Source organism: Lissotriton vulgaris, unplaced genomic scaffold (assembly GCF_964263255.1).
Source record: "Lissotriton vulgaris unplaced genomic scaffold, aLisVul1.2 SCAFFOLD_3084, whole genome shotgun sequence".
NCBI lineage: Eukaryota > Metazoa > Chordata > Amphibia > Caudata > Salamandridae > Lissotriton > Lissotriton vulgaris.
The window spans coordinates 62,553-75,760 of NW_028245300.1; the positions used below are offsets into that span (position 1 = coordinate 62,553).

At 46.0% G+C, this 13,208-nt stretch overlaps 1 protein-coding gene across 1 annotated transcript in view; it reads right to left on the minus strand.

Annotated features, from left to right (window-relative positions):
* The window catches only part of LOC147666488 (SWI/SNF complex subunit SMARCC1-like), a gene marked incomplete at its 3' end in the record, with an annotated part of 254,856 nt that overhangs the window by 53,373 nt on the left and 188,275 nt on the right, over nucleotides 1-13,208 (minus strand). The window contains exons 7-8 of the mRNA XM_086949046.1: nucleotides 5,639-5,698; nucleotides 4,297-4,334 (exon numbers count right to left, since the gene is read on the minus strand). Coding sequence (XP_086805172.1) covers nucleotides 4,297-4,334; nucleotides 5,639-5,698 — 98 coding nt within the window. The remainder of the gene's footprint in view (nucleotides 1-4,296; nucleotides 4,335-5,638; nucleotides 5,699-13,208) is intronic.

The window sequence follows — 13,208 nt, forward strand, 5'->3', positions numbered from 1 at the left end:
ACGGGAGCAGAAATTAAATTGGGAGTTTCCAGTTAAAGAATGGGGCTGAATAATAATCAAAGAAAGGGAGTAGAAACCCCCAATATAAATACACATAACTCCACTATCTCCACTGTACATCTGTGTCCCCAGCTCGACTTGTTAAGATTTACCCTGGGCATCGGCCGCTGTATCTGCCATGTCAAGCAGCAGATATCACATTTTTTCATTTGGTTTGGGATGGTGTACACATAAGGACCTACTGGAGGAAACTACTGGATATTCCGTCGGAAACGACAGGCATAACTCTGCCTTTGTCAATAGAGGGGTGCTTACTGGGGCGCTTTTCAATAACAGTGAAAGCTAAACACAAACAGATTTCTAGATTTGGCACTACTTTTAGGCAAAGGAAGTACAGCCATGAACTGGAAGACTGGTGTAGCCCCTCCGATCTCAAAAGGGGTTCGGGACGTCAAGGTGGTGCACAGCAGAAATCATGGTTCTGGAACGCATGCACCAGGGGATGGGAGGAGGGACACCCACTACAGACTGGGAATCTTTGTTGGCACTGCAGGCTGAGTTGGATAAGATGCCACCATGAATGAAAATAGGATTACCACACCACCACTTGGCCTTGCATTAAGGCCTAAAAGCATGACATAAAAATATTGGGAAGTCAATGGGCATGCAATAGAGGACATTTTACAAACTGTACTTAGACCAGATATTGGAGGCAAAGGACTTCCATTATACTGAGATGCGAGTTACGTGGGTACTGTTGTTGTTTGTTATGACCACATTTATTGCTCCGGAATACAATAAGATGGGAATGTTTGATGTTCCACTACCTTGACACTCTAACAAATGTTGCAATTCACATTGATGTCTGCATTTCATTGTACAAAGCTTTGCGGAATTCTGTAATAAAGAGCTATTCAAAAACAAAACAACAAAGAATATATATATATATATATATATATATATATATATATATATATATATATATATATATATATATATATATATATATATATATATATATATATATACACATACATACACCAACTGACACCTCTAAAACGCCAAATGTTTAGGCACTAGCGTATTTAGACTTTACACAATGTAAAATGACATCTTAATTTTTAGACCTGGAAATTTAAGACAAACGCCCAAAAACGTCAAAATGCCCACTGTGGCTATGCATATTGCTCCCTAATTAGGGACAATAAGCCACTGCTTGCATTTCTTTCAAAAACACGCCTGGAGACAAGCATTTTAAAAGAACCAAAGAGCTGCACTTTTTCCTGTTCCTGTAGTGACATGCCCGGCCTGTTCGAGAAATGATTTTTATGGCACTCAAGTTTACACACCTCTGAAATACCAGATATGCATTTTTTTTAATAAAAATAAAGAACGTATTCCATATGTAGCGCCTTAGCACGATCTGTGTCTGGTAGACAAGGGCTGTAGTAAAGAACGTTTTCCAGTACAAGCTACAACCCGCATACCGAAAAACTCGACAGCACAAGCTTTACCCCTACCACCCACCTCCAAGCTCCCAAACTCCTCAAAGACGTATGTATCTACAAAGAACGTTTCACATACTGCAGCGCTACGCATCCCCCATGTACTACTGCGAGGCCATCAAGGACATTCTGTGAGGGTCTGATAACACTCAGGGGGGCCCAGTGACACGTGCACACAAGCCCCTTCAACAACAGGTGTAGCGGAAGTGATCTGCGCACAGGGCCCATCAAACGACAGGTTGACAGCTTGCACCTACAGGATTTATTGAGGTTGGGGGCAGAGAAAGTATGTTCCAACAAAAGGTTTTTGGGAACTATAAGCAAGGGCAGGCATTAAAAATACCCCCACACACAAAGCTCTACAAGGGAAGGGGGGGGGGGGCGTTCAGAGCACACAATCCCACCCCTTCCTAGAAGCAGGCACTGGCAAACACGTGGGGACACCAAGGGCTCCAGTGTGTCCCTGCCCAGCACGGTCGCCTTCAAAAGCCTTGTAGCGGTCCAGTGAGCCGCCGGCAACGCTTCTCCCCTGGAAAGCGCCTCCAGCTTCATCCGCACATTACAGGGGCTGGGCTCCAGCGCTTGTAAAACATTATAACACCGAACTGTCAAAGTACCCCTGCAACTGGGCCAAAAGGCAAATACTGAAAGAGCACCCCCCACCCCTTATTTTAAAAGCCCCAAATAGGTCAGGGCAATCTCTGTTCTGGGAACACCCCACCCTCTGTACCTGAGTTCAGCCTGTCTCCAGAACGCCACCATCTTTGCTACCGGTGGAGCTGCAGTATGATCTGCTTGTGCGATGGCGGACAGGCAGGGGGCGGGACTTGGCCAAGGGTAAAAGGAGGAAAGCTCTTCAATCAGCAAATCAAACAGAACGCCGGTCGGCATGAACATAAAATAAATACTGCAGAATCCAGCGGAAATACAGATTAGAGTGAAAGGCAAATCATATTGCAGTAACAAGCATTGCGCCCCGCCCCTCTCCATATAGATTAGCCAATTTCGCCTCCATGTCTCCGTTGTCGGTGGGTGGCGTTGAGACAGCCAGCAGAGGGTGGTAAGGCGGTGGGCACCGAAGGTTCTGGCATGTAAATAGCAGGGAAGGAAAGAGGACACGCGAACCGGGAAACAAGAAAAAACAAACAGCACCACCATCTTTCTCCGAGGCGAGGCAGAAATGCCTCGGAGAAAGAATTGTCTTTTTTAGATTCGGGCGTGGTTTTCTTTGTCTCCTCTTCCCATTGGCTGGAAGGTAAAATTGCAGCCAATGGGAAGAGGAGAGAAAATAAATAGAAAGAAGCTTAAAAAAACGCCCCCGAATCTGAAAAAGACTGGGCTTGAACTGAGTGACGCCCCTCTCCTCCAATGGCTGGCCAGAAATTACTAGTACCTGACAGAACCGCCAACGCCCAACAGCGCCTGACCAAGACAACTCCACACAATTGGAAGGTCAGTGGAACCAGTGGAACCATGACTGGATAAACAGCCATCGCCTAGAATTCGTTAGGTATGCATGTTATTAGCCACTGAACTCCTGCCACAATCACGAACTGCAATGCGTGACGGCCCCACTCATTGTGCTATTATTTCATGCCTCGGGAATCCGACACCTCCTCACGAGCACCACACCAATGACCGCGCACAATTCACAATTGCTCGATCTATCGCCGATTCCCTGCGAGGATCATCACCCATCCTCCACACTGTCCTGACACCTTGACAATTAGTCACTTAGGAATTCATCACTTCACCGCGCCGATTACTGCTTCTTTGACACCCACCTGACCTAGAAGCTCTGCATGTATTGAGGAGGTCGAACTAGATCGACTTCAATGTAACGTTGACGCATCTTCACCAAGCCACGGCCCTCGAGGTGGCCCCCACTTGCATGAGTGTGTTGCACAATTGCCTCTCAACCATGAACCAATACCTTGCTTTTAATTGAGAGTGGCCATGTAGCCATACAGATGGATCTCGCTAGTATAATTTTCTTTATGTTTCTCTGTAATTATTTCAGGCGGATGCCTCATGCTGTTTTCTTATTTCTTCCCCCCCTTTTTACTCCCACAGGCGTTCGTAATGTAAACAGGCAGTGATTAATACAGTCCTGATGATGATCCCGGTTCATTTGGAGCCAGGAGATCGAAACGTTGACGCTTAAAACAGTGATGCAGGAATTTCATTTGTATATTATTCTGTAGACACTATGTCGAAACTTGCTGTAATTGATTATTAATTTGCAAGCGACAGTTGGCTCCAAAACTTTCTTTGCCTGTACAAATTCTTCTTTTGACTCACCTACTTCTCTTATTCTATGGTTTTTCCTACTCTTGGGTTAGGTACAGGATTGTGCCCTATCTAAATGTTTGTATGTGACCCTCTCTAGGTCAATCAAAAACCCCCTTTTTTTATTCCAAAATTAAGCATTCCCCGGCTGGGTCTGGAAACTGGATTATAGTACTGATTGTGGTCTATAAGTTTATATGTTTAATTATCGAACTTCCTGAGGACCGTTGTTCTCTGTAATAGCATTTACTAGGCCAGCCAATGGAGAAGAGGGGCGGGTTCCAAGCTCCCTCTAAGAAACATTAATTCTTCGGGCTCCGTCCACACTGCTTACGCAGTGCGACGGAGTCCTCGACCTAAAAAATGAATAACTTACTTAGCTAGTTATCACCCCAACTGACCTGAAGCGAACCATAATTGAGATACAGACATATCAAAAAGAAAGTCTATAAACATTTAAAAAGACTAATTATCAGAAAGCAAGGCACTACCCTTTCCTTACCTTTCCACTTGCAGGCACAGTCTCTTCTTCCTGCTCATCTGCAAAAAGGGAACAATTATTATCTCACATTCGAATTCTCGTTTCTGGACATCAAATTGATGATGCACTGCCACAAGGATGTTGCTTCATGCGAATCACATACTGTTGAAATAAAACAATGGATACACACAATATAGCAAAGGCTCCTCTTTGAGCAAGTCCGTCTCATCACAACTACCAATGATGGACAAAGTTACCATGGAGAATTCTGTAGCTGGCAAGAGGCATGCGTGGACTAAACTACCCTCACTTCATACACTAAGCATGTTGCTTAAAAAAATAAAAACAAACGGAAAAAATACATCACATCTAATAACAAAGCCTATGATATGTGTGCTTCCCCCATAATAATCACCCTGAGTATCAGATTACTTGCTGGGTCTACCAATAAAATAGAGGCAGCTCCTATTCACATCAGTCTGTATTCTGACGAATGCATAGATCCAGTGAGTGCACGTCTGGCACAAATATGTAGGCACAAAAAAAGGCGAAAAATCTCATTAACTTTCTTTATTTTTTAATCGTCAACTAACACAATAACCAATGGTTCTTGTCGATGTGGACAACATATTAGCAGCATTGCTTCCATCTTCTTATCTACAATTACCACACATTAATTTAACATAAAATGAATGACAGGATAACAGTCTAGGTTATTTATTAGGAAGAGGGAAGCACTGCCAATACTTGGGTGGGAGAGAATATTAAGCACAGTTAAAGCTTTTCACCGGACATACTTGTGCCTACAACTGCAGCCATCATAGTTTATGGGGAGGTACTGGGTCATAGCTCCCACACAATACTGACCAGCTAAGGACCTTCCCTGAAAAAGGCTTCATATCCAAATGGAGCACTAAACTAGGGTGCTTTTTTTCTGCCTGCACTGTACTAGGTGTGTCCCAAAACAAGTACCAATGAACCCGAAGGAGGAAGATCCCAAAAAATAGATAATTGCAAAGACTTTATCCACTTAGGAGAAAGTATTTTTTGTGCCAGAAAATATATAAGATTGAAAGAATAATATTTTCACAAGCAAATTTCAGCTGGGCAATAGCAAGCAAAGAAAACTCTAGGCAAAATGCTTGGGAATGAAAAATGAAGAAGAGCAAATCACTGCAAAAGACTCAAAAGTCGAAACTAAATCAACACGAAAGGAATACATTAGCAGCGGAACAGGAAAATAAACAGTCAGGGATATGTTTTATAAATATAAATCATCTATCCAGGTGGCTTGAAAAAATAAAACTCCCAAAGAACGGATCCCAGTCAGACTGATTTTAAATTATAAAAAGGACATACTCACCTAGATCAGCCACCACTCCCCCTTTGACTGGAGTGTGCTCACTATCTTTCTTTGGGTTTACTGAAAAAGAAAATGGAATAAAGCGTGTGAATTTGCAGAACAAGTCCTCATTGGGAACAACTCATGCAGTGGCAACTGACACATAAATATGATGCCAACAAATGTTGTTCGAAGAACCATAAACCCCAGTGCATTTTGTCAGGCATGCCACTACTTGTATTCCTTCAGCAGGGCTGCATAGTGTGTGAGTTAACAATTTAACCTGCCTGCCCTACTTTTATTTCCATTTAGGATCTTTGGACTTTTTTTAATCTCTGCAACAGAATGTAACCTGCTGTTTAAGCTGCAGGCTCACGTGCTCTGCTAGAGTAATCCCCCCCTCGTACCCCCAACCCACTCAATGCAGCTTTTGATGCTGTGGGTCACTCCTAACCTTGCTAACATACCAAGCAGACTATGAGAACTATGAAATTACTAGCTAGCACCTAGGTTCCTGATCACTTATGCATATGCAATTTGCCTGTGGTCTGGGTAAGTTAGGTTAGTGTTACGTTGCAAACGTTTTCCCCCACCTCCATAGGTGTGACAAAAGCTTTTGTACTATGTTAAAGGGGCAGTAACATCACGGTTACTCGCCCTCATTCATACGAGAATCTAGATTTAATCATTCATGTTTATGGATTGATGGTGGTTAAAGATAACAAACCTAAAGCATACAGAAATTTGGTCTGAATGCATAAAACCCAAAAACAATTAAGTTATGTATTTTAGAGAAGTCATACGTAATAAGTGCATTTTCCAGTCAGAGTGAATTGAGGTTCTGAGCTAGAAATAAATCTTCTAAGCAAATGCAAATACGCCGGGCAGACTAATGCCACAATTTTTCAAAGGGACAATTCACAATAGCAGTAGACTCTTGGACAGCTGCTTATGCACACACCTCAATTGCCTGTTTTCTATTAAACTGGAGGTCACAGTCAGTAAGTAACTGGCTCTAAATCTACTATACCAAAAGAAGGTATAGTGTGTATGGAGTTCTAGAGTCCCCAGAGGTAGGCAGAGGTTACAGTTAGATAGAACCTTACTCTCTAATTGTGGTAGCTTGGTCGGGCAGTATCAGAGGACAGTGCTAAGAATTTGATGTACGCACTCAGTCAGCAAATGAATTTGCACACTCAAGAACTGAACTCTAGGCGAACTGTTATTGTATAAAAATATACTGCTGTTTATTTTTAGAACCAAGCAAGCCTGGCACAGGTAAGCATTAAATACTTTTCAGCATTAAGGTACTAGATATAAAAAAGTTTGAAAATGCAATAGAAATTGTTCTTGGTTTGATTTACAGGGGAGCAGTAGTATGCAACACTAACAAATACAGTGCATTGAAATGAATAGGCGGTTTCCAGTAAATTACAGGTAAGTTACTTTTTACGTTACTTTTTCTAACTAATTGCTGGATACCCAGATTCAGCACTAGGACATTTCCTGGAAACAGTAAGTAATTAAGTGTTGGTCATTTGCATGATTTTTAAAGAATATTTTCAGATTTCAAAACTCCACACTTTCAAACTTTTTGGAGCAGTACATTGAAATGAATAGCCTTTTACAGTAAATTGCAGGTGTGAGAAAGTGGCTCTACATATACTGGACCAAAGTAAGGTACCGAATAGTTTCTTACCGGTCAGTGTAGTTTTGCAGCTTGAAGATCTTTCTGGATTCACTATGCTGTGCATTATTCCGCGATCTGGTGGTTGGGTCCGGATTCGTAGTCTTTTTTCTCTTTTTTTTTTTTTGTAGCCCAGGTGGGCGTCGACGTCCCACCATTTGGTGCACCTTCGTGACGTCAGCACGCTTCCTGCGGAAGCTCCCACCCTTGGGCGCCATCTTCGGATTCTTTTTTCTTTTCTCCTTTGTGGTGAATCCATGGCTATGTGTATTAAACTTTCCTTCAACGTAAACTTCTTCACGTATATATGTCTTTGTTAAACGTTCCTATCTTGCTCCATGTCCTTCCACCTTCTCCAGCCTCATCTTTCTGGCGGAGGTGGGTGGGTTCGCTAGTGAATCCAGAAAGATCTTCAAGCTGCAAAACTACACCGACAAGTAATAAACTATTCGTTTTGCAGCGTGAATCTTTCTGGATTCACTATGCTGTGCATAGATTTCGTAGCGGTTTTGTCACTCATGTGGCGGCTGGGTGGAAGATGAGCGTTGGTTGTTAAAGATATGTTGAAGCACTCTTTGGCCCACTTTTGCTTCCTTGTTCATCTGCACATCTACGCAATAGTGTTTAGTGAAAGTGTGCACTGAAGCTCATGTTGCCTCCAGGCATATGTCTTTGATGGGCGTGTTTGCCAGGAAGGCGATCGTAGCCCCTTTCTTTCTGGTTGAGTGGGCTCGTGGCCCCTCCGTGAGCTCTTCACCAGCTTGCATGTGGCAGAGCTGTATTGTTTTGGCAATCCATCTTGCTATGGTGTTCTTAGTCACTGGTCTACCCAGGAGACTCCTTGCGAAGGACACAAAGAATTGTTTTGTCTTCCTGTGTTCTTTCGTCCTTTCTATATAGTGCATTACTGCCCGCCTTGCATCCAGAGTGTGGAGCGCCCTCTCTGCGTTTGACGTGGGCTTCTGGAAGAAGCTAGGAATCTGGATACTTTGGTGCATGTGGAATTTAGATACTACCTTGGGCATGAAATGCGGGTCTGTCCTCATCACGACCCTGTCACTGTGTATTTGTATGTACGGTTCTTGCAGCGTCAAAGCTTGTAGCTCGCTCACTCTGCGTAGCGATGTTATTGCTACTAGAAAGGCTGTCTTCATTGTCAGCATTTGTAGTGACGCTTTATGGATGGGTTCGAACGGTGGCTTCATGAGTTCCGTCAGTACCACGTTCAAGTTCCATGCCAGCGGCGGCATCCTCTTGGGTGGCGCTATTCTCTTCGCTCCTTCCGAGAACCTTTTCACTACTCTGGAAGTGAAGAAACTTCTCCCTGTTTCTCCTCTTGTGTATGCCACAATCGCTGCCAGGTGAACCCTCAGCGAGGACGAGCTTAGTTTGGCTTTGATCAGGTGCGTGAGGTATCTGAGTACTGTAGTCTCTCTAGTCCATTTTCTCTCCAGGTTTTTCCTATGGCACCACTGCGTGAACCTCTTCCATTTCTCCCCATAGCACTTCCGCGTGCTGGGTCTCCTTGCTTCTCTCCGCACCCGAAGTGTGCTCTCTGGTAGTTTTAGATGTGCAAACTCTAAGTCCTCAGGAGCCACGCTGACAGGCAGAGGCTTTCTGGTTCTGGGTGTAGAACTTGTCCCCCTTCCATAGAGAGAAGGTCTCTTCTTTTTGGGAACTTGTGTGCTCTGCCCTGCGACATCTCCATAATCTGAGAGTACCAAGTCTACCTCGCCCATTGGGGAGCCACCAGGATGAGAGTCATGTTGCTCGACCTGCACTTGTTCAGGACTCTGGGGATCAGTGGCGTCGGTGGAAAAGCGTAGGCACATTTCTTTGACCAGCTTATCCATAGGGCATTCCCATGGGACATTGGTTCCTGTTCCCTCGATGCAAAGTGTTGGCATTTTGCATTCTGGCGTGTTGCAAACAGGTCTATTGTTGGTGTGCCCAACCTCCTGAACAGGTTCTCTGTCTCTTGGTTGTTCAGTTCCCATTTGTGGGACACCGATGCTTGCCTGCTGAGCCAATCTGCTTCCACATTGTCCTTCCCTGGCAGGTGTATGGCAAGCAGGTCTATCCTGAGTGGGATCGCCCATCTCCATATTTCTTGAGCCAAGCTCGACAGAGGGAATGACTGAGTCCCCCCTTGCTTGTTGATGTAAAACATCGTTGTGGTGTTGTCTGTCTGTATCATCACCCTTTTGTTGTAAAGGTGCTTTTGGAAGGCCTTGAGGGCCAGCAACACTGTTTTCAGTTCCAGGTAGTTGATGTGCTTGACCGCATCTCCTGGGTTCCACAGACCCCTCACTCTGAGCCTGTTCATATGTGCGCCCCATCCTTTCTGGGATGCGTCTGTGGTGATGGTCACAGTTGGGTCCGGTGGCGTTAGAGGCTTCCCCATCGTTATATTCTCCTTCGTCCACCATTTCATCTCCTCCTGCACATTGTGCGTAACAACCACTAGATCTTCCCAACTTCCTTCTGCTTGTGACCATTGCTGTTGCAGCCACTCCTGTAGTGGTCTCATCTTTAGCCGAACATTGGGGACCAGGTGGATGCATGACGCCATCATCCCCAAGATCTTGCTCACCGTCCTCACTGTCAGAACTTGCCCCTTCTGGTAGTGACGTTTCTCCCTCAGCAGGCTGAGTGTTCTCTTCTCGCTGGGTGTCACTCTGCATTCGACCGTGTTGATCAGGGCTCCCAGGAAGATTTTCACTTGTTCTGGGTCCATGGAGCACTTCCTCCAGTGGATGGAGAAGCCCAGGTTCGTGAGCGTTCTTGTGACCTGTTCTGCGTGGGCTTTGCATCTCGTGTAAGAGCCTGCTTTCACGAGCCAGTCGTCCAGGTAGGGGTACACGTGTATACCCTCCCTTCGTAGGTGTGCGGCCACCGCCGCGAGGCATTTGGTAAAGACTCTTGGCGCGGACTTGAGCCCGAAAGCCTGGGTTGTGAACTGTTAGTGGTCTTTGTTCACCTTGAATCTTAACATGTGTTTGTGTTTCCTGTTCATGGGGATGTGCAGGTATGAGTCTTTTAGGTCTATCGTGGACAAGTAGTCCCCGGGCCTTATTTGTGGGATGACCTCTTGCAGGGAAGTCATCTTGAACTTTTGAGTTTTTACGTAGGTGTTCAGGAAGCGTAGGTCCAAGATGGGTCTTAGGCTTTCGTCCGCCTTTGGTACTAGGAAGTAGTTTGAGTACACCCCCTTGTTCCGTTCTCTGTGCGGGACTTGTTCTATGGCCTCTTTGAGGAGCAGTTCTTGAGCTTCCTCTTGGAGCAACTGCAGTTCTTTGCCCTTGTGACCCCTTCTCTTTGGCTTTCTGCTTGGTGGATATTTTTCCAACTCTATGCAGTATCCGTGCTGTATAATGTTTAGTATCCACTTGTCTGTGGTTATTTTTCTCCATTCGTGTAGAAATAATCTCAACCTTCCCCCTACTGGTGTTGTGTGTTCTTTTGAACCGTGTCCGTGTGAGCCTCCCCTCAGCTGTTGGTGCTCTCCCCCCTGAGGCTTTGGGTGGGTGAGCGCCTCCTTCACGGAGTCACTTTGGGGGGGGTTGATCACCACCTCTCCGTCTCTGGCCCCGTCCGTTTCCTCTCCCTCGAAAGGACTGGCCCCTATTCTGGGAGTTCCAATTCTGCCTCTGTTGACCCTGGTGCCATTGGTTGTCACTCTGTTGACCATGGTGGTGCGACTGTTGCGAATGTGATTGCTGGTTTCCCCCTCTACCATTTGGTCTCCTTGGGGGGAATTGTAGGGCTCCCATCGATTTGGCTGTCTCATTGTCCTTCTTCAGCTGAGCCAGTTTGTCATCTACTGATGCCCCGAACAACGTCTCCCCGTTGAAGGGGGTGTTCAGGATGTTATTTTGCACTTCTGCCTTGAAGCCTGATATTCTGAGCCAGGCTTGCCTTCTCTCAGTGATGCCTATGGCCATCAGCCTGCTAGATGTTTCTGCCCCATCTAGGGCTGTCTTCAGGCATGCGTTTGCTATGTCCTTTACCCCCTCCACGAGGTGGGCTGCCCTCTGCCTGTACTCCTCAGGCATGTGTTTCAGCAACTGGCTCATCTCATCCCAGTGCTGATATTGGTGTCTATTCAGGAGTGCATTGGAGTTTGCCATCCTCCAATGCATAGCGGCATTTCTTTCAATTTTCCTTCCAGTGAGGTCCATCCTCCTGCTTTCCTTATCAGGTGGTGGCCCAGATGTGGTTGGCACGTTGGCCCTTCTTCTGGCCGTTGCCGCGATTATGGAGTCAGCTGCCACGGTGCCCTGGATATAAGGGGGGTCCTCGAAGGCTCTCTTCCTCTGGAGCATACTCTCCATTTCGGCCTCGAGCCTTCTCTTTTTCTCCATCTCTGCCGCTTGCTCGGCGTCGAGCTTTTCGGCAGGTCTCTTCGACGGTACCTTCGACGTCGAGGCCGTTCTGAGCGTCTTCTCGCTCGAGGGTCCCTTCTCGAGGGCCTGCTTCGACGACTTTGCTTTTCGCTGGTCTTTGCCATCTGGGAGTCCTTTTCGAAGGATCCGCTGGGCCTTTCGGAGGATGCGGCTTCGGACGTCGAAACTTTCGTCGCCGGCGCTCCTTTCGAGGACTTAGCCTCTGCTTTTCGGGGTTCTCCCTCAGGCTATTTCGGCCCTTTCTGGGTTTTCGGGGTCGTAGACTCTCCTACCTTTTTCTAAGGTCTCACATCGGTCTCTACGACCGTGAAGTCATCTGGTCCCTCGGCGATGTTCTCCTCTTCGTCGGAGGAGGCACCCAGCTGGTAGAGGCTCGGCGTGGTCCCTTTCCCTTGCATAGTGTGGTGGGCCACCCTCTGTCTCTCTCGAACTCTCAGAGTCTTCGGCGTGAAGACTAAACAGGCGTTGCAATCCTCGCAGGAGTGGTCGATCGGCAGGCAGAGGTTGCAGACCGGATGCTGGTCCTTCTGCGCGTACTTGTGGTGGCAATTACGGCAGAACTTGAATGGGGTGTTGTCCATGTGCTCGCTCAGGGGGCCCCCTGCGCGCGCTTTCTCCTTGGCCGTCTAGTACCACGAGGATTTTTCCTCTTCCTTCGTTCTGGCTCTAGGAGGTCTTCTTCTCCGACTTCCCTCGGTCCTTTTTCCTCAAAAAACTGGTGTATTTCCTTCTCTTCTCCTGAAAACTTCTCCGGAGCTTCATGCGACGATCCAGACCCAACGGCGGAAAAAAGAATCTGAAGATGGCGCCCAAGGGTGGGAGCTTCCGCAGGAAGCGTGCCGACGTCACGAAGGTGCACCAAATGGTGGGACGTCGACGCCCACCTGGGCTACAAAAAAAAAAAAAAAAGAGAAAAAAGACTACGAATCCGGACTCAACCACCAGATCGCGGAATAATGCACAGCATAGTGAATCCAGAAAGATTCACGCTGCAAAAAGTGTGTATAGAGGCCACAAACCCCAGAGGTATAACAGAGGTTAAAGTCAGGTCTGCCCTTACTCTCTAAAGTGGTAGCTTGGTCGAGCAGTAAGGCAGTACCAGAGGACAATGTAAAGCATTTGTTGTACACACTCAGTCAGCAAATGTTTCACACACTCAAGGACTGAACTCCAGGCCACTTGTTTTTATATCAAAAGGTATAGTTGTTTTATTTTTTAGAACCAACAGGTATCAAAATATACTTTTCTCAATATGAGAGGTCTCAGATGAGAACCTTGCAGAAAGGCAATAAACTTGGTAAACACAATAGGTACAGGGGTTGTAGTATGCAACAAAATTCTAAACACAATTTAGCATGGAGCTCAAAGGGTTTTTCTACATAATTTCAGCTGGTTACTTTATTTGTTACTTTTGTAATGCCAGAACTGAATCCTAGATTCAGTCTTGGGGTCTAAGCTGAAAACTGTTTAGCAAAAACGATTTGGCTATCGCACTGAT